General features: G+C 33.8%; 2 protein-coding genes and 1 long non-coding RNA gene across 3 annotated transcripts; 2 read left to right on the forward strand and 1 right to left on the reverse strand.

Annotated features, from left to right (window-relative positions):
• The first annotated feature begins 2,402 nt into the window (after window positions 1-2,402).
• LOC111984919 (uncharacterized) lies at window positions 2,403-3,001 on the forward strand. Its single transcript, XM_024016540.2, has one exon. It carries the CDS (start codon window positions 2,528-2,530, stop codon window positions 2,735-2,737), a length of 210 nt encoding a protein of 69 aa, XP_023872308.1. The 5' UTR covers window positions 2,403-2,527; the 3' UTR covers window positions 2,738-3,001.
• Window positions 3,002-6,270: 3,269 nt separating this feature from the next.
• LOC111984906 (uncharacterized) lies at window positions 6,271-11,306 on the reverse strand. Its single transcript, XM_065775471.1, has 7 exons — window positions 11,193-11,306; window positions 9,126-9,187; window positions 8,886-8,985; window positions 7,083-7,121; window positions 6,880-6,996; window positions 6,680-6,796; window positions 6,271-6,596 (listed from the first exon to the last, which is right to left on the reverse strand). The coding sequence occupies exons 1-7, from the start codon at window positions 11,289-11,291 to the stop codon at window positions 6,477-6,479; spliced, it is 654 nt and encodes a 217-aa protein (XP_065631543.1). The 5' UTR covers window positions 11,292-11,306; the 3' UTR covers window positions 6,271-6,476.
• On the forward strand, window positions 6,738-7,328 carry LOC111984907 (uncharacterized). Its single transcript, XR_002879981.2, has 2 exons — window positions 6,738-6,846; window positions 6,931-7,328. It is a non-coding gene; the product is annotated as an uncharacterized LOC111984907 (long non-coding RNA).
• Window positions 11,307-20,230: the final 8,924 nt, after the last annotated feature.

Below are 20,230 nucleotides of genomic sequence, written 5' to 3' on the forward strand. Positions count from 1 at the left end.
ATGTCAAATTACTGTAATTTCGAAGTAATGAATAATTATTTGATGGGCATCAACGTTGCAAGTGGTCTAATGGCCAAGCTTTGGGACAACAAGACTTAGGTCTTTGGTTTGAGTCTTCCTGATTTTCACTAATGAGTGAGTTGGTGCCCATCTTCCTTCGTGTTTCCCCTAAGCACGTAGGAGTTATCACAGTCCCCTTTTACATATTTTTTATTTTACCAAAAAAAAAAAATTGTTGTGTTGGTCTTTAATTAATACTACTGGTTCTCTCTCTCTCTCTCTCTCTCTCTCTCTCTCTCCTGTGAATTGATTGTGGGCCTAGTCAGGAAATGGTAACAATTGTTGTAGAAAAATGATGATGGATTATGGATTTGTGGGTGACTGGTTGGTGACAGGGCAGACAGATTTAGATAACTTTTGTAGTCTCTTTTTCCTTGTCTCCAATGTGCAAGGCCATACTAGGACTAAAGTCTAGACCATACTGTAAGCTCAGACTAAAAGCACTACAAGTCCAATATTTTGTTGAATACTCTTTTCTGGGCTGTTCTTGGACTTCAGACAACTCGGCCCAAATTGCAACTTCAAACAAAAGATCCATACAACATGATCACATAATCAAGGTCGGTCCAAGAGCAAAGAGACAAAACGAAAATTAAAAAAAGGTCGGTCCAAATCGGAAATGTATGTATGTATGTATGTATGCTTATCTCTTTCTTTTCTTTAATCTTTCGTACTCAACAAATGTCACGGACACAACTAAGAACTATGTACCAATCAATCATAAGAAACTCTGCAATATACCGGATTCTAATACTTTTAAATTACTCTTTTGATTTTACGACAGTAAACTTTTTATCTACTTATATATATATATATATATATATCATACATTATTATAATTAAACTCAGCCGACCAAAAAGAAGAAAGATGCCACGTGATGCCAACCACTAGGACCATGGTGTAGCTATCAGAGTGGCGTCGAATCTAATGCTCTAATTTTGCCGATTTCGAATCATTTCTTTTGTCCCTTCAACACTCCAATTTGTCTTCATCAATTCTGTACACGCAACTCTATTCCTCTTTCCATAACTTGTTTTCTATAATGTTTTTATCGTACACTTCTATTGGATTCTGAAAGCATTAGCATTGAAGAATGCTAATGCCATATCTAAGGTCAATTTGGTATTTTAAGCCTTAAAATTCATTGTATTAGACAATGCTAAACTTAACTATTGCAAATTTTTTTTGTAATAGTGCTACAATACAATTCTAAAGTTAGAATTGCACTATAGCAGTATTCTAAAAAAAAAAAAAATTTTTTTTATTCCCCTTTTCCTCCGAAATTTCTCTCTCCTCTCTCTCATTATTTCAGTTCTTTTCTCTCTCTTCCTTCTCTGTTTCTCATCTGCTCTCTCCTCTCTTCAGACCCAAACACCATTCTCCTCTTAACATACATCACACATCACAGTGCCTCAGTTTTCTGGTGGGTTGTGATCCGGTTCTGTGGTAACTTTTTTTTTTTTTTTTTTTTTTTTTTTTTTTTTTTTTGCTGTGACCGGTGCCTAAAGGGGTTGTGGGTTGTGGTTGGGTCCAGTGTTTGGGTCGTGGTTGGGTTGTGGCTGAAGTGGGTTGTGGATGAAGTGGGTTGGGTCTGATGTTTGGGTTGTGGTTGGATTGGTGGGCTGGGATTGCTTGATGGTGGGTTTAAAACAGTGGATTGGTTGGATTGATCATCGGTAGCTCCGATGGTGGCTCCGGTGATGATTTTTTTTAATGGGTTTGCTCTGGTGGGTTTCAAATTGGCTGGGTTTCAAATCGACGGCATGGGCTGATGGGTTTTTGGTGCCGTGGCTGTGGTTGTTGATGGGTTGATCGGCGGCATGGGTTTCTAATCGGTGGCTTAGGTTTTTGGTGCGTGGCTGTGGTTGTTGATGGCTTGTGTGTTGCTAGAGGTTGAGGGAGAAGCAGAGGAAAAAAAAAAAAAAAATCTGTTGGAAAGCCTAGGAAATAGGTCTGAAAAAAAAATGACAATTATAAAGAAATAATAAAGAAATATTAAAAAATAATATTTTAATAAAAATAGAGTTTTGGGATGTAGAGGTATTGTAAAATTGTATGGTATAATAGAATTGTGGGTTTTTAGAATTGTAAAATAGAATAGCATTAGCATTTCCCAATACTAATGCTCTAATATTTGGTCTAATTAGTGTTTAAGCTTTGATTCTATAGCGTTAAATTTGCAACAAATTATTTTACACAATTTTGGATACATCCAAAAAAGAGTTAAAATCATGACTTGAAGTCACGATTAAAATTGTGATTTCAAGTCACAATTTCAATTGTTTTTAGAAGTATGTGTAAAATTGTATAAAATAGTTTATATGTAATAAATACTGTTCGGTTTTACGGTCTATACCCTACTACTAGTCCACACAACAGGATACACATACTCACCAACTTTATATACTAGTCTGTTTGAGTATCTTAAACACACAAACTTTGGAAAAGAGGAAAAGTGAAAAAGGGATGGCAGATTGGGGACCGGTATTGATAGCAATGGTGCTATTTGTGGTGTTGACAGCAGGGCTACTGTTCCAGCTGCCTGGCCACAGCCGAGTGGTGGACTTCTGCAACATGAGCACTAGCGGGGTCTCCATATTGGTTCACACCATTATCTTCTTTGGACTCATCACCATCTTTCTCATTGCCATTGGTGTTCATATCACCACCGGATGATCAATATTGATCATTTCATACCATCTCTATCTTCTTCATATCTCGGGTGCTTCCATTTCATTTTTCTTTTTTTTCTTTCATCTTTAATTTGTTCATTGAAAACGTAGTAGCTAGTTAGCATGAATATGGAGTTACTGTAAATCTGAGATTAGTTTTTTTATTTTATTTTATTTTATTTTTTATTTTTAATGTTCCTTTGGTAATCACAAGAGATGTAAAGTTGGAATGATAAGATCAATTAGACAGTAAAATGTTTGCAGGGTAGTTAAGAGTTTCGAGTAAATTGGCTTGGGCTACAACTAAGTGCTTCCGCTGGTTATAGACAGAAATGCTCAAGTATATAAAAAGACAATGTGAAAAGTAAAGAGGCATTAGTCCAATCAATCATGGCTACTCTTTCTCCTTTTTGAGAATAATCATGGCTACTTGGCTCGTGTTAGATTCGGATTAGGCAAAATGATCCCAAATATGCATGAAGAGTCTTAAGTCTATACTGCTAGTGTGTTTATACCGCTAAGTCGATTGTTGTTTCTCTATTCAATGAAATTTCGCTTAATCAAGTGTCTTTACTTGTGTGGCTCCTTACTCGTAGCAACAAATCTTTGTTCACATGCCTTTTTTTTTTTTTTTTTTTTTTTTTTTTTTTTTTTTTTTTTGCAGCTAATAGAACTTTGTATTGTCCATATTATTTTCTTTAGGAATAAATCCTTTGTTCTAAATTTTTGTAGGAAAATGTTAACAAATGTCTTGTGCGTATTGGTTTTAAAATTTGTTTTTTTTTTTTAAGAAATATTTTATGGAAAAATGTCAAAACAATTTATTATTTTGACATCTTTTTATATTTCCCATGAAAACACCCGTTAACACATGACCCATTTTTGTATTTCACTTTATGTTTCACCAATTAAAACTTGCCATGTATTTAATTGCTACTAATGACAAATTAGCGCATCCTATTTTTCAAATTTGTGCTAATGAAGAGTTAAGTCTAGAGGGTCCTAACCAAATCAACAAATTACCACCCTCCATATAAGAGGAGGAGGTTTGCCAAAAGATATAAGTTAGTTAAAATTCTGATATGATTTACTTTGAAAATTTGGATGTATGTGGAATAAGTGGCAAAGTTAACATTTCAGTTTAGGCAGGACAAGATTAAAACCAAAATTAAAAATATTAATAACATAATAAAAAAAAATTGTAAACTAATGTAATTGTTGTACAAAATGTAAGATGCATGTCTTAAGCTAGTTATCCAAGGCAATAAGTTAAACCGCTGAAAAATCATTTGGATAAAACTATTAGGATTTATGAGTTTTGGCTAATTTCATGACAAATTTATTTGAATTTTTTGTTTTATAATTGTAATGTAATTTGTGAAAATAACGGTTGAAGGTTGAAGTTTCTGTTCATTGTGCAAGAATGAAGACTTCCGTTGTGCAGGATCAAGTTTGGTTATGCGAGCTTAGATACAAACTCTTGGTAGAATCTTGTTAGACACTTGTTCAACCAAGTCCTTGCTATGGAAATTCTAAGATTCGCTTCCACGATAGTTTGTGCAGCTACATCAAGCCAAAAATCTACATATATGAAACCCTATTTATGCCCTAATTTCATGAGAAGGAAGACGACCATAGAAAAAAAAAATGAAAAACTTAAAGAGAACATTTTCTTTATCTTCCAACCCTCTCCTATTGATCATCCTTGAAAGATTGAGAAATCCAGAAAGATCACCTTCATTGTGTAGCAAGAGTTGCTAAAACCACAAAGGCATTACAAAATTTTCAAGAGGATTTGGAGTGACTAAGAGATCGGTTTTGCAATTGATGGATCATTTTGTGGCATCAAGTGGTTATGAAGGAACAAGGCAAGAGTTTACAATTGTTAGCAAGAGAAAAAAGTGTCTAACCTCTTCTACATTGAAGTATTGTGAGTATAGTTTATACCACAACAACCTTGATAGTGGATTTAATGATTTGGGCTTGTCCAACAATGTGTTTTTATAGTTTGGATTTTCACTCCGTGAAAAAATACATTTATATGTGTGCATGTGTTCATAATTTATCCATGAATAATGTTGTTCTTTAAATTAACTACTTGGATTTGATTTTGATTAATTTTTAAAATACATAGTAAGTCGTACCTGGGGTCTAAACAATGTTTTCAATTATTTTAAGAGGTTTGGTTCACTATTGTACGATTTATTTTCTTGCATTATTCTTGACCGTAGTTGTCATGGATAAAGTTGTGTGTGAATATACTCATAATGGTATTAGTCTTGTAAATGTGATATGATCAATTTTATAGTTGTAATCTTTACTAATTTAATTGATAATAATTTTTTTTATTATATAATAATGAGAAAAATTACTCTTTTACTAATTCTAATGTATTAGGGGGCATAATAGTAAATTTAGATATATTACCTTTTTCATCCCCTCTTTTATTTTTCCTAACCAGACAAAGGAATATATACTTTTTTTTTTTTTATCATTCCACTTTTTTATCTTTTGTACTAAGCACATAGTGAAAAGCATATATCTTTTCTATCCTTCAAACCTTTTTCATTTTCCTGACCAAACAAGCAGCACTTTAGAATTTAGATACTATCACAAAAGCCTACAAGTTGCAACTTGCAATATAAAATTCTTCATTCTAAGAAACTTTCAGCCATAAATTTAATTTCCTTTATAGTACTTCAGATACCATCACAAGAACCAACAAGTTGCAATATAAAATTCTTCTTTTTAAGAAATCTTCATCCATAAAACTTCCCTTAGTTTAGGTACTATCATAAGAGCCTACAAGCTGCAATCACAATTCTTCATTTTAAAATATTTTCATCCATAAATTTTCCTTTATAGTACTTCTGAATCAGATTCTAGCAGAGCCTACAAGTTGCAACACAAAATTCTATACGGTACAGTCACAAGGCAAGTTTCAAAGAATGAATGCCAATTATTTCAACTGATTAAAGCATTTCATTATCACACTGGAAGCTTGGAATTGAATACCCTTTATATCAAGGGAGGAGGTTAACTCATAGGACTCAATGATTTTGTTAGAAAAATAAAATGACTGAAATAAATAAAAACACAGAAACTCTGAGTGTCAAAGTCAAAAAACAAATTATATTATTTTGCATTCACACAAGATTTGTGTCATACTTAAGGTGTGTTTGGATACCACTTATTTTGCTGAAAACGGAAAATATTGTAGCAAAATAATTTTTAAATATGTGAAAAATGCCATGGGACCCATTTTTAATGGAAATTTTGTTAAAAAAAGAAGTTTGTGGGTCTTGTGAACAGTGCACGAGACCTACTGGAAAAGCTAAATGCACTTCTCAAAAAAAAAAAAAAAAAAAAAAAGCCAAATGCAAGACGCTCCTCTGTAGACGCAATCCAAACACATACTTAAGGTCCAAAACTTCAGTTGGTTTGGGAGAGATGATTAGTAGACGGCTTTATCTCTAAATTTTTTAGAGGGCCAACTCTATAACTCAAACCTGCAATACACTGCATGGGCATTTGCAATCACACAAAATCCCAAACTCAATCCATAGAAAATTGCTAAGCCCAACAATATAACAGATTAACAGTTACATAACTTTTACATGTATCTGCATAGGCGAGTACATCATTCTATTATTATTACAAGTGTTTTTGGCCACAGAAGAGAATCACACCAGTCCAATAAGAAACCAAAGATATCCAGATACACGCAGCTATATTGGGAGTACTTAATAGAGATGGGGCATACCCTGTTGGAGTGGAGTGGCGTAGTTGATACCATGGGTGTAAAGCTCCAGTAGTTCAGTTCCAAAAGATGGAGATGGGTAGTCAGGGATCATTGCTGCCATCTGAAGCCATAACAGACAGACAAAGGATTAGCCAGACTACATAACAAGTGGTGAAGTTCTCGGAGGTTTGTTTCTTTATTTACCTCTTCCATGAAAGTTTTCTCTTCACTCAGCTGTTTTTCCTGGGTGTGAAGCTCCAGTAGTTCAGTTCCAGAAGATGTTGATGCAAAATCAGGATTCTCCATGATCATTGCTGCCATCTGAAGCCATAACACACACACAAAATATTAGCCAGCTTACATAACAATTGGTAAAATTCTTGAAGATTTGTTTCTTTATTTACCTCTTCCATGAAAGCTTTTTCTTCACTCAGCTGTTTTTCCTGGGTGTGAAGCTCCTGTAGTTCAGATCCAGAAGATGGTAATGCTAACTCAGGGCTCTCATTGATCATTGCTGCCATCTGAAGCCATAACACAGACGCAAAAGATTAGCCAGATTATATAACAATTGGTAAAGTTCTCGAAGATTTATTGTTTCTTTATTTACCTCTTCCATGCGAGTTTTCTCTGCACTCAGCTGTTTTTCCTATTCAATATAGCAGATAAAGTTAGAAAGATTGCATACAAGAAGTAGAGTAGTGAATGGGAAAAGCATGTATAAATCATTGGTATGACGGTATCACCACACTCCAACAGAAGAACAAACGTTTCACTACATACTTTTCTACTCACACTTACACATAAACACACATCAGTTCTACAATAATTTATAAATCTTTTATTTATTTATTTATATACATACTGCTATATAAAAGTCTAAAAACAGAATTACGTTAGAAATATAGTTCTTCCCGTATTCAAACTTTGTAATTGTGATGATACTTTTGCTGTGTAAATCTCAATAAACAATTCTGTCTGGGGTTTGAATATTATTGAAACGCAACAGACAACTCTAAGTCTGTCAGACAAACAAAATCCTAGTAGAGTCATGTCTGTCATGCACAAATAAGAAAATTGGGGAGAGGGTTTCTTATTCTAATAATTCTCTCGGAGCTAGATAGATAGTCTCATTTTCTAATAAGCTTTTCAATATACCCCAGTTAGGAAATTGACACACGTCCAAACCAATAATCAATCTACGACAGATTGACAAATTCTTAAAAGTTGAGGTTGATTTTCTTGCTTCTTTATCTTTACACATAAGAACACTACTGTCACAGTTCAAAAAAACGTTAGATACATTTAGGCTAAATTCCATATCTGATATCCCATAAGAACTAAAGGTTTTCATTCAAGGGACACTTGACTGAGTCTTTCTAGCATCTTTTAATGAGAAACAAAACAAGGAATAGAACTACTATCAATTCCAAATAATAATTATTATTAACAAATTACAATTCAATCAAACAAGAAGATATTGAGTATTTCTAACGTATTAAGAGGAGCATAGTGTGTAAGTGCAAAACTTATACTAATTACCATGACTACAATTATGAACTAATACTCATTTGTCACAAATTTGCAAAAGTTATAATAATTATAATGACTACCAATTATGAACAAAGATTCGTTTGTCACAAACATCTTTTCTACTATTGAATACTTTGGTTACTTGCAAAACCCACCTCATCCCTGGAATTGGAAAATTATGCCAACAGTAAACTTTGATCAACGCTTCACATTTCAATGTGATGCTACTCATGGATTAGCTAGAAACATTCTCTCCATTAATAAAATTTCTTTTTTCTTATCTGTTAAAAAGAATATAAAGATTTCTTTTTGAGTTTTTCACCTTTTAGGTTGGGGGAGGAGGAATAAGGAAAATAGGACTTGAAGTCAAATGGGTACAATTAATCAACACTTAATCAAATATTCAGCATAATTAAGCTGCCTAACCTTGACCCCCTCCCTCCATCCATAATCCAAAGTATTAAAATCTCCCTCACTTAAATCCTAAACCTCCTCAGTTAACTACATGACTATCAAGTTGGCTTTAATACCATTTGTCATTACTTAAGGGAGCGCTATATCTGCATTATGCCCCAAAGCATTAGTTATAATTGGGGCTCAACATGAATAGCCTAAATGGATCTATAGTACACGTTAAATGCAAAACTTAGGACATGTTGGTGTGGCACACACTCATACAATCAATCCCCACAATCTGGAATATCACAACAACTATCTATAACAAAATTTTATTTTTATGCTACTTTGATTTCTTCAACTGTGCCTACCGATTTGATGACACCTCAACACTACTAGTTACAAATCACGGCTTTAACTATTTCACTGATACATTTATTGGGGAAAAAAAATAGTAATTAACAGGTAGCTTGTAAGGATTCACCTTATGAAATCTGGTTTCAATATATAAGGCATCCAGTTCTTTCTCTAGTCTCGTGAGCTCTATCATGTTTAGCTGTTCAATGTTTTGTGCTTCTATATTCCTGCCAATAGCACAAAATAAATGTAAATTAGCTGGATTCATTGGAGCACATCTAGACGGTTCCTCCAAATATGTCATGTAACTGAGGAACATAGAATTTGTGCAGACAGTACTTTTAGAGAGGACCCCGAAAGATTTTACCTTTGAATCATTTGCAGTAGGTTAGCTTCTGTCTGATGATCAGAACATTCAGCATCATACTTCTACATGATGGGATATTATTGAATAAGAGAGAAATTTCATAAAAAGAATAATCATCAAAACATATAGGAAAAATGTTTATAAGTTAATAACCACATATGACTAGAAAATAAAAGCCCATGAAAATTTTTGCGCACGTCTATACTATGTATAATAATTAAAGTGTTGCATTTAATTTTGCAAAGCTCATGTTGCACCACCTCATCATCTATATCACTTATTTTACTTAACAATTTTTCCTTTCTTTTTATTGAAAATTTTACTTTTTTTTAATATTAAATATAAAGAAATATTAATATCTATACAATATATAAGAATAGAGTTTAAGTAATTAAGTTTGCTAATCTTACAATTCTTCCAACTCTTCTTCTCCATTTCTTAACTCTTCTTCTTCCTCATTAGTTTCCTCCAACTCTTCATCTCCATTTTTTTTGACTCTTCTTCTCTCCATCTTATTTTATATATATATATATATATTTAATTTCATATAGATATTTCTCCCATTCATTCTATATTTTTCCTACAACAAAAAAGTGATTACTCTCTCTTTGTGTTCGATTTTTTTTTTTCTTTTTTGTTGGTGGATTTACTGTTGGCTTTGCCATCTTTGTGGTGAATTTCTGATTCTTTCTTAAAGCTCTGTTTTGGGTTGATACATTTTGATGTTTTGATTTCCCATCATGGGTTCTTTCTTATAAATTTGGTTTGAATTTAGTTTGGGTTAAGATTTAGTTAATTTGGAAGTGAGAATTTGAGTTTATATCATAACACACACGACTTGACTATGTAATTAAATGTGTCTACCAATTATTTGAGTAATCGATTGTTACAAATTCCATATCTTATGGCTTTAACCACATTTTAATTTTGGGATTTGTTATAGATTTTATAGATACTTTTTCTCTGTTTTGGATCTTAGGCAGAGAAAGTATGGATTTTAACGTGTCATTGTAGTATTGTACCTTCTTTCAATGCACAACATCTTCCATAAATCGACATGGGATATTGCCATAGAAAACCAAAAAAATGCTACTAATTGTTGTGCCAGTGAAGTTCAGATACCATCTTGTTAGGCAAAAGTAATGTCTATGCGCGAAATAAATTAAAAACATTATTAAAAAAAGAACAGGGTGAAACCAATAATTTAGCAAAATCTTCAATATTCACAGCGCTCTGTAATTATAGTACTCAAAAACCCTCACTTAAGGGTCCGTTTAGATACAACTTATTTTTGTTGAAAACTGAAAACACTGTAACAAAATAATTTTTAAATGTGTGAACAGTACTGTGAGACCAATTTTTAGTAAAAAAAATTGTTGAAAAGTGAAGTTTGTGAGTCTCGTAAATAGTGCACAAGACTCATGGGTGTGATGAAAAGTGACTGAAAAGTCAAATATATATCGCTACTATTTATAAATAGTAACATAAACAGTAAAAATTGTCCCCCGCGTGCTGCAGCACAAAAAAAAAAAAAAAAACAAAAAAGAAAGAAGAAAAAAAGAGAGGAGAAAACGCGCAAATGTGGACACGAAAACGTGTCTTTAGAGAAACCCATAAATTTAAACCCATAAATTTATTCTCCTTGTGTGACTTGCACAAACGTGAAAAACTCATTTCTTTCTTACATACTTTGGAGTGGGCGAAATGTGTTTTTTGCAAATTCCTCGAATGTACTCTCTCCTGTTTCAAATTTCAATGTTCTCTCTCTCTCTCTCTCTTTGTAAACTTTTCTCTTTTTGAAATTAAGCTTCACCATTATGCATTGGTCAGAATCTAATTTTAACACATGTAAATGAAAAAAAAAAACGTTTTTGAGCTAGTAATTATTCAAGATTTTCCTGGATTTAAATCTGAAATAGCAACATGGTAGCACTGGGTTAAAGCTGAAGTTTCAATTTTCTGGGCTAGAAGTAGAGACCTTTAAAAACATGGAAGAGATGGCTACTATCTAGTCTTCTTTTATAATACTTAAAAAACTTTGCATAGAGCTGGTAAATCTTGACTAACCTGTTTTTGATCAGAACTATTGCAGACAACAACTTTTTTGCTTGCATGTCTCCTGTAACGCTCAAGGAGTTTTCCTACACTGTAGCATGAGGAAAACATGATATTAATATAACTTAAAGGAAAATTCTTAGTTTACATTGTATTATCAAGGTAAGATTTACATTATTTCTAAATAAATGTGTACAATATTGTACACTTTTATGCAAACATGTACAATATTGTCCAATCTACAATGTAAATTTTATATTGATAGTACAATGTAAACATATAATAATTGTCCATAACTTAAATATGATAAAAATTAAGCTTAAATAATTCAGCAAATACAATGATAAACCAGTAACATATATTGTGAACTGATGTCATGTAATGTACTTAAATATTGCCAAAGAGAAAACACAATTTCAGAGAAAGCTTGAGGAAAATTGCCTTTGTTACAAGCCAAGGACTTTGAACCTAAGGTTAGAAACAATATTAACTCGTAATCATTTGTTAGAATTTGTTGTACTGCAGTGATAACGTAGATACCCAACAGTAACACGATGGAAGGATTCTAATACATCTTGGAAACTTGAACTTTGCAATAACACAATGATGGAAGGGTTCTTTTACATGTACATCTTTGTGATAATTACACTGGTTGACATAGCTAGTAGATTATATCATTATTATAGCTCTATTTTTTAATACCTATCCATGACATTAACATTAATAGTGAATGGTATATAAAACAAAACAAAGAAAGGAGACCGTAAAAAGTAAAGGACTAGGTGCGGCACTTTCTCCTTTTTATCTATGCTTATATTGGATTGTACATGGCAGCCAACATCAATGAATAAAGGCAGGAAGAATCTACAAGACTACAATGAAAAAGATAGAGAGTTTATAGATACAAATTTGACACTTATTGATGTGACAGATTGTTAGTGGCAAATAGAAAAGTAATGTTAATAGTGAACTTAAATGGTAACCAATTCAAGCTTGCCTATTCATTTTTTATAAAAAAATGTTGTCAAAAAATGGATGGGTATGACAGGAACAAGAATTAAAGCAAGACTTAAGAAACTAAGCAAATCTATCCTCACTAGCAATGTATCATTATGTGCTTGTGTAATTAAAATTTCTACTAATTTGAGTAGTTTTCATCCTTGGGATGCACAAGATAGAGACTGGGTCGTGGTGTGATGGTGTAGACATCATGTTTCACAATCTCTACATTTTCACGCGATTCCCACTTTGATCTATATATTTTATTTTCACTGCTTTTAGTCCCTAAAGTATAAAAAAAAAAAAAAGTGATCTCGTTTTTATCCCTACTGTCAGTGCCCTAACAGCAAAGTCTTAGGTGGTAGACAGAACACTCTATTAGTTGATGTGGCGATTAAAATATTATAAAAAAAAATTATTTGGCATTTTTATATGCTACATCAGCATTTTAAATTTTTTGTATATAAAAAACCATGTCAGAAAATTTTAAAAAAAATAATAAAAAAACAAAACTTAAATCTAATTAAAAAAGGGTTTAAAAAAAATCTAATTAAAAACAGAGTTAAAAACCAAAATTTACATGAATTGAGATTTAAGTATGTCTTTAACAAGAACACAAACCCAGATCTAAGAACACAAACCTAAATCTAAGAACAGAAACCCAAAAATTAAAACTCTCAAAATCACCATTTTCTCAAACCCAGCAAAATCATCAAATCCTAAAGCCCCAAAGTATCAAATCAATCCAAAAATACAACACAGCCAATCCAAACAAAAAAAATCTCAAACTCAGAAAAACTCATCTCAAGCAAGTTGAACCCAGCAAACCCAGATCCGGTGGCCATGCTCCCCACAATGGCGTCGGCATCGCCACTTCTACAGCCATCCACCACAACCACAGGCTTTACGGAAGTAGCAGTAGCTCGGGGGGTTCGTATACCCGTTGGTGGAGTAAATCACCAGCATGAGTTTTATCTCTTGGTGTCACCGAGGCTTTGATCTCCATCACTGTTGCCCAATAGGTCCACACGAAGAAGCCACTACCGCCAGAACTCGTTCCCAAGGACGTGGTTCTTTACCAGTACGAAGCTTGCCCTTTCTGCAATAAAGTTAAAGGTATGGATCTCCTTCTTCTTTAATTCTTTGAAATAAATTTTTGTATAAAGTTTATTGCTTCCAAATTTAACTATTGGCTGAATTGGTGATTTGTTTTGCTTTGAATTGGTGATTTAATCTTTTGGATCTGGGTTTGCTTGATGTGGGTTTTCTAGGTTTAACTTGCTTGAGATGGATTTTTTCTGAGGTTGAGATTTTTTTGTTCGAATTGGCTATGTTGTATTTTTGAATTGATTTGGTACTTTGGAGCTTTAGGATTTGATGATTTTGTTGGGTTCGAGAAAATGGTAATTTTGAGATTTTTAATTTTTGGATTTTAATTTTTGGGTTTGTGTTCTTATTGTTCTTGTTAAAGATACACTTAGATCTCAATTCATGTAAATTTTGGTTTTTAATTTTGTTTTTAATTAGATTTTTTTTTTTGAAACCGTTTTTTAATTAGATTTAAGTTTTTTTTTGGTTTAAATTTTCTAACATAATTTAAAAAAAAAAATGCTGATGTGGCATATAAAAATGCCAAATAATATTTTTTTAATAATATTTTAATCACCACATCAGCATTACATCAGTGTCACGTCAACTAATAGGATGTTTCGTCTGTCACTTAAGACTTTGCCATTAGAGACAAAAATGAGATCACTTTTTTTATCATTTTAGGGACTAAAAGCAGTGAAAATAAAAAATAGTGACTAAAGTGGGAATCGCGTGAAAATGTAGGGACGAAAATGAGTTTTTCACCTTAAAAATATTTTTAATTGATTTTCTTAGAAATAAGAGTATCAATTAAAACGTTAAAGCTTCTAAATATCCATTAGCATTGTCTGACCCTGAAAGGTTTTTTATGTTTTATGTTTTATGTTTTATTTTTTAAGTCTCAAGTTGAATTTATCTCAAAAGCTGATAAAAATTGAAAATGTGTAAGTTTGAAGTCACTGAGTCAAAGTGCCATTCCTCTCTCAAAAACTACAAAACAACACTTCAGTGTCCTCGCTTTAAAATTGCGCGTTTTGCACAATTTTGTCAGTAAGCGCACTTATCTAATCATTTTCAAAGATGAATTTAAGATAACTCTAGCTTTGGATAGTTTGTGATTCTCCCAAACTTATCCACCAATGATTTCTCCATCTATAAATAGATAATGGATCCTCATTTTCAAAGCACATTCGACAATTGACTCTTAAAGAGACCTTTTGAGAAAGAAACATCAAGTGAACACAATACTTCTTGTAAATGCTACCAAAGTTTTAGCTATAGAAGGCCTTAGATCCACCTCAAATTACTGTCTACCTGCCTCCATAAAACCTAGACACCAAGTCTTAGTGCTAGGATCGCCGATCCATTCCTTAACCTATTATCAAGCCTTTACTCTCTGCATGCAAGTATAAATCCTATACCAGCTAGTGAAGATCTGTCATCATTTTTGAACATGAAGGGGACATATTTACTGCACACAACAAAACATAGAGCTGAAAAAAAATATAAGGGGAAGAATAGTTAATCCCTAACTTGTAATAAGGAATAAGGATGATTACGATGAAAGAGTAAATGGAGTAAATGGGGACAAATCAGGTCAACTTGTTGATTTGGTTAGTGTTAGAAAAATAATATGGGAGCAAATGGGATTTCAACATTGAACGAGGGGCATCTGCTTCAATAAACAAGTACAAAACTTGCCTCGTATCAAAATGTTACACCCAAAAGAAAGGAGTAAAATCTAAGGAAAGCTTTTACCCCTTTGGTGAGGTTTGCCTTTATAAAGCTAACCTTGATCAAGTAGCTTACTTGGGCCTAGACTTTATCAAACTTAATCGAGGATTAACCTTTGAGCTTTGAAGCGCAAGGTTTGCAAGCTCAAGCAGTCCAAATATGACCTAAAGCAATCATTTAGGTAGTATTACATCAAATTTCATTCGGTTGTAATTTTTAATTACTTCTAATGATTGAAGTGAATTATTTCATATACATCGATCAATAGGTCCAAAAGAAGCAAGTTGATCTTATTGATATATGTTGACGACATAATATTGGCTGAGAATGACAAGGAGTTCATTAAATCACAAAGCAGCGGTTGTTCTCCATCTTCAAGATGAAAGACACGAATGAAGTATGTTTCTTTGTCAGAATCAACATGTTAAGAGATTGTTCAAGAAAACTTCTTAGTTTGTTTCAAGATGTTTACATAAGGAATATGTTGAAAATTTAGACTCCTTAAAACACAACCAGATTGAGTAGCCTAGTTAATTAGCCAAGTTGTTACTTAGTCAAATTATGCAATTCTAGGTTAAAACAATCAAATAATCATATTAAGAATATAAAGCAGCGAAAAAGTAAATAACACAAGATATGATCACCTAGGAAACCACACGGTAAAAACCTGGGGAGGATTTGACCTAGCTATCCTCAAGGTAAACCTGAATCCACTATGCGAAAGAATCAAAGTTCATACAGAAGGACTACAAGCTCCCCGCTTGACTTCCTAATGCTACCCACCAGTAGAACTTACTGACACGATCCCGTGCAAGTTCCGAATTCACGGACTCCTTCTTTCTTGGACTCTTCAATCGAGTACAAATACCCACACTTGTTATTCTTTAAGCTCCAATAGTAGCAACCTTGTTGATCATCAAGATGTAGATAATATCTCTACCTTGAAAACCCTAAGTTTATGTGAAGGAAAGCTCCTCAATGATCTCACAAGAGATTCACACAAACTGCAATATATGAGCAACAAAGACTTAGAGAGGTTTGGTACAAAACCTTAAAAAATAAAATGAGGCACAAGAGGCACTTTAATCTCTCTCTCCAAAAGTCCCAAAAACGTGGCTTAGGGTTTCCTTTATATAGTGGGAGAAGTAGATCTGAAACCCTAATCCTTAATGGGCTTAAGCTGCAGTTTGAGCCGACTTAAAATTCTGCAGATACGATTTTCGATCGATCGAGCCTGTTCTTCGATCGATCAAACCAGGTAGAATATGAAGTATTCTTCCTGCAGCTTGTATGTTCTTGAATCTTGACTTGAATCACCTTGAGCATTGTCTAATAAAACCTATAGACTCTAAGATTTATATCTAGACAAGTTTGTGGTCACGATTTGCCAATTATTCTAAACATTTAGAACCTAACAGAATATGCTTCACTGGTTTTGGATCCATGAATTGTAATAACTCAAGCATTTTGGTGTAAATTCACAATTTTGAGTAATTTTTTTCATTAGAATAATATTTAAAATACAAAATATTTCCACAATCGAGGTACAAAACGGCACCGAAAGAATTTAATTTCTGGAATTCGTGATACTTCAGATTAGTGGCAGACTGGTCCTGAGGAGATTGCGTCAGTTTTAATTAATTATAATCAAGGTTTGTTTTCCACGGCTAGTACCTCTCTTATGCTGGAAGTGTTAGACCAAGTCCCTGGGGTTATTACAGAAGATATGAACAACCTTCTTTTTGCTGAATTCTTAGTGTGTGAAGTCGTTTCTGCACTTAAGCAAATGACGCCCCTCAAAGCACTAGGCCGAATGGGTTGCCACCACTAGCTATTTTATCAGTACTTTTGGAGTATGGTTGATCATGATGTAGTCAGGTCAGTTCTATCTTGGTTAAATATAGGTTCTATTCCTCACCCTGTTAACCATACTTTCATTACTCTCATTCCCAAGATTACAAATCCTGAACGGCTCATGAGTATCGCCGCATTAGTCTTTGTAATGTTTTGTATAAGATTTTTTCAAAGGTCTTGGCAAATAGGTTGAAGAAAATTATGCCCAAAATTATCACTGAACATCAATCCGCCTTTGTCAAAAATTGTCTTATTTCGGATAATATACTTATTGCTTTTAAGACTTTACATTGTATGAAGAATCATGACTCTGGTGACTCGGGGGTTATGGCACTAAAGTTGGATGTGAGTAAGGCTTATGACCAAGTGGAAAGAGATTTTTTGGAAAATATAATGCGAAAGATGGGATTCTCTAAACGTTAGATTGGTCCTATTATGATTTGTGTGAAGACAATTTCTTACTTAAATTTGGTGAATGGTGAACTTAAGGGTTTAATCCATCCTTCTAGGGGGATTCGTTAGGGCAATCCTTTATCACCTTTTCTCTTCGTCCTATGTATTGGGGGTCTTATTAGCAAAGCAGCAAGGGTGGGGGATATTACAAGTTTTTCTCTTTGCAGAAGAGGTCTAAAACTAACTCACTAGTTGTTTGTAGATGATAAGTCTCCTCTTTTGCTGGTCAACCCCAGGGGAATGTACTAAAATCCTGGACCTCCTTTCTACTTATGAGATAGCTTTTGGTCAAAAAGTTAATAGAGGTAAAACGATTCTTTTCTTTAGTAAAACTACTCTAGATCCCACAAAGGACATCATCAAGAATATTTTGGGAGTTCAAGAAATTTTTCAATATGAGAAGTATCTAGGCCTCCCATCTTTGATTGGACGAGGTAAGAAAGCAAACTTTAGTTATATAAAAGAAAGGGTGTGACGAAAGTTACAAGGATGGGAAGGCAAGCTACTCTCCCAAGCTGGTTGTGAGGTGCTTATCAAGTTAGTCATTCAAGCTATTCCTACCTTTGCTATGGGGTGTTTCAAAATCCCTTCAGGTTTGTGTAATGAAATTGAAGCTTTGGTCAAGAAGTTTTGGTGAGGACAACGAGGGAATTGTTGCTAAATTCATTGGGTAAAGTGGAGTGAGATGACTAAATCAAAAGTAGTTGGCGGTTTGGGTTTTAGGGATCTGGCCTTATTCAATGATTCATTATTGGAAAAGCAAGCTTGACAACTTCTGCATAACAAAGACTCTCTTCTATAGAGTTTTCAAAAGTCGTTTTTTTTCCTAATTGTTCTATAATGGAAGCCAAAGATTCTAGTTCCGGTTCATCCGCTTGGAAAAGTATTTTGATTGGTCAAGATGTTATCCAAAGAGGTTCTAGATGGTAGGTTGGGAATGGCAAGTCAATGAAGATTTGGCAACATAATTGGTTACTAATTAAGCATCCTCCCTTGGTTTAGTCTCCTATTATTAAGTCTTTGGAGGAGGCCATGGTGGATGTTCTTATTGAGCCATAGAGTAGATGGTGGAATGATAGTGTGATTGGTGGGATTTTTGTTCCTCAGGAAGCAAAAATTATTGAGAAAATTCCTTTAGCTCGAGTTGATTATGAGGATGTTATCAATTGGCCTTTAAATCCAAATGGTGTGTATACTTGCAAGTTGGGGTATTGGTTTTTTAAGGAAGAGGAGGAAATCTACCCCCAGGTGAAGGCATGTGATAAAGCATTGTGGAAGGGAGTATGGGGTCTGTAATCTCTAAACAAAGTAAAGAACCTGCTTTGGAGAGCCTGCTAAAATGCCATCCCCACCAAGGAAAACTTAGTTCGTCGTACGGTTTTGGAAGATCCTGTCTATGATTGGTGTAATGGTGCTTTGAAGAATCCATTACATGCTCTTTGGTCATGCTCCGAGCTTGATATGGTGTGGACTGATTCAGTTCTATGGAGTTTTAGGTGTACCCATATGTTCGTGGACTTCAAAGAACTCCTATCTTAGGTAATTCAGTAGGACAAGAATTCGGAACTTTTTGCCATGATAGCATGGTCAATTTGGACTCAGTGGAATCAAGTTCGTTTAGCTCAGCCGAATGTCAATCTCCATCTTTTATAGCAAGTCTCAAAGGATTGACATAAGGAATTCATAGCCTTGCAGGTACCTCATTCTTTGCCCTAGTAGTGGACTTGTGCTCTGTGGCAACCTCCCCCCCTCGGCATGTTTCAAAATAAATTTTGACGGAGCTACTTTTGCTGCTGAAAATAAGTCTGGCATCAAAGTTGTTATTCAAGACTCTTAAGGTATGGTTATTGCCTCTCTCTCTCTCTCTCTCTCTCTCTCTCTCTCTCCCTCAGGAATTTCAAGTTGTACAAATTGAGGCCTTAGCTGTGATAAGAGCTTTGGAGTTTGCTTTGGAGTTGGATATTGCACAGGTGGTTCTAGAGGGTGATTTTAAGGTAGTTATGGATGCTCTTTCTGAGGAGGATGTTTCTCTATCTTCATATGGCCTTTGAATTGTCGATGCAAAATTTTTTTCCTATGATTTCTTTTAATTACGTTACTCTCATATTAAGAGAAAAGTTTATAAAGTTGCTCGTAATTTAGTTAAACATGTTATTATAAATATTTCAAGCACTTAGTGGCATTTACGTAATTTTGCTAATGGGCCAATTGAAATATTGAAGGAACATAAGGGTGAAGTGGTAAGACAATGACAAAAATAAATAAATAAATAAATAAAGAGAAAGGAAGAGGCACACCAGCCACCACTTCACATCACTGAACAGTTTTGGCCCAACACTCAAGCTTCAAGAAAAAAGAAAAAAGAAAAAAGAAAAACCCCTTGGCCAGAGGCTTGTTTGCTGCAAAATCAAAGGTAGATCTCTAGATTCTTCAAGTTATTGATCTTGTATACTTAGAAATATACTTGAATCTTGATTTATATGGGAAACCCACGAAGATTATTGATGTATATAATTTGGTGAGGGGCTGGAATTTCAATTTATGCTTGTGAAATCGCTATGGTTGTAAGTTTCAGATTTATGAACCACGTTATAGATTCTACAAGTTGAGTGAAAAGTGAACCTCTAAAATTGGATTAAATTTCCTGTAATTATGATTAAGGCTAAGACTTTGTGAAATTTATTCTGAGCTTTTGTTGATTGTGTTGACTTGTAATTTTGAACGGGTATTTTTTAGTATGTGTAATATTTACCTAATTATATTATGCCTTAGTTTTATTGTTTAGTAACCAAAAGAAATTCAAGAGTTGAAGGCTGAACAGGTGCTAAATTCAACCACAAAATAGTGAGATGAGTGAATGGGTTCAACAAATAGTGAGATGAGTAATGAGCATTAGAACCCTTCTTTTGTTGTGTCTTATA

This window comes from Quercus suber, unplaced genomic scaffold, assembly GCF_002906115.3.
Source record: "Quercus suber isolate HL8 unplaced genomic scaffold, Cork oak 2.0 scaffold_112, whole genome shotgun sequence".
Lineage (NCBI taxonomy): Eukaryota > Viridiplantae > Streptophyta > Magnoliopsida > Fagales > Fagaceae > Quercus > Quercus suber.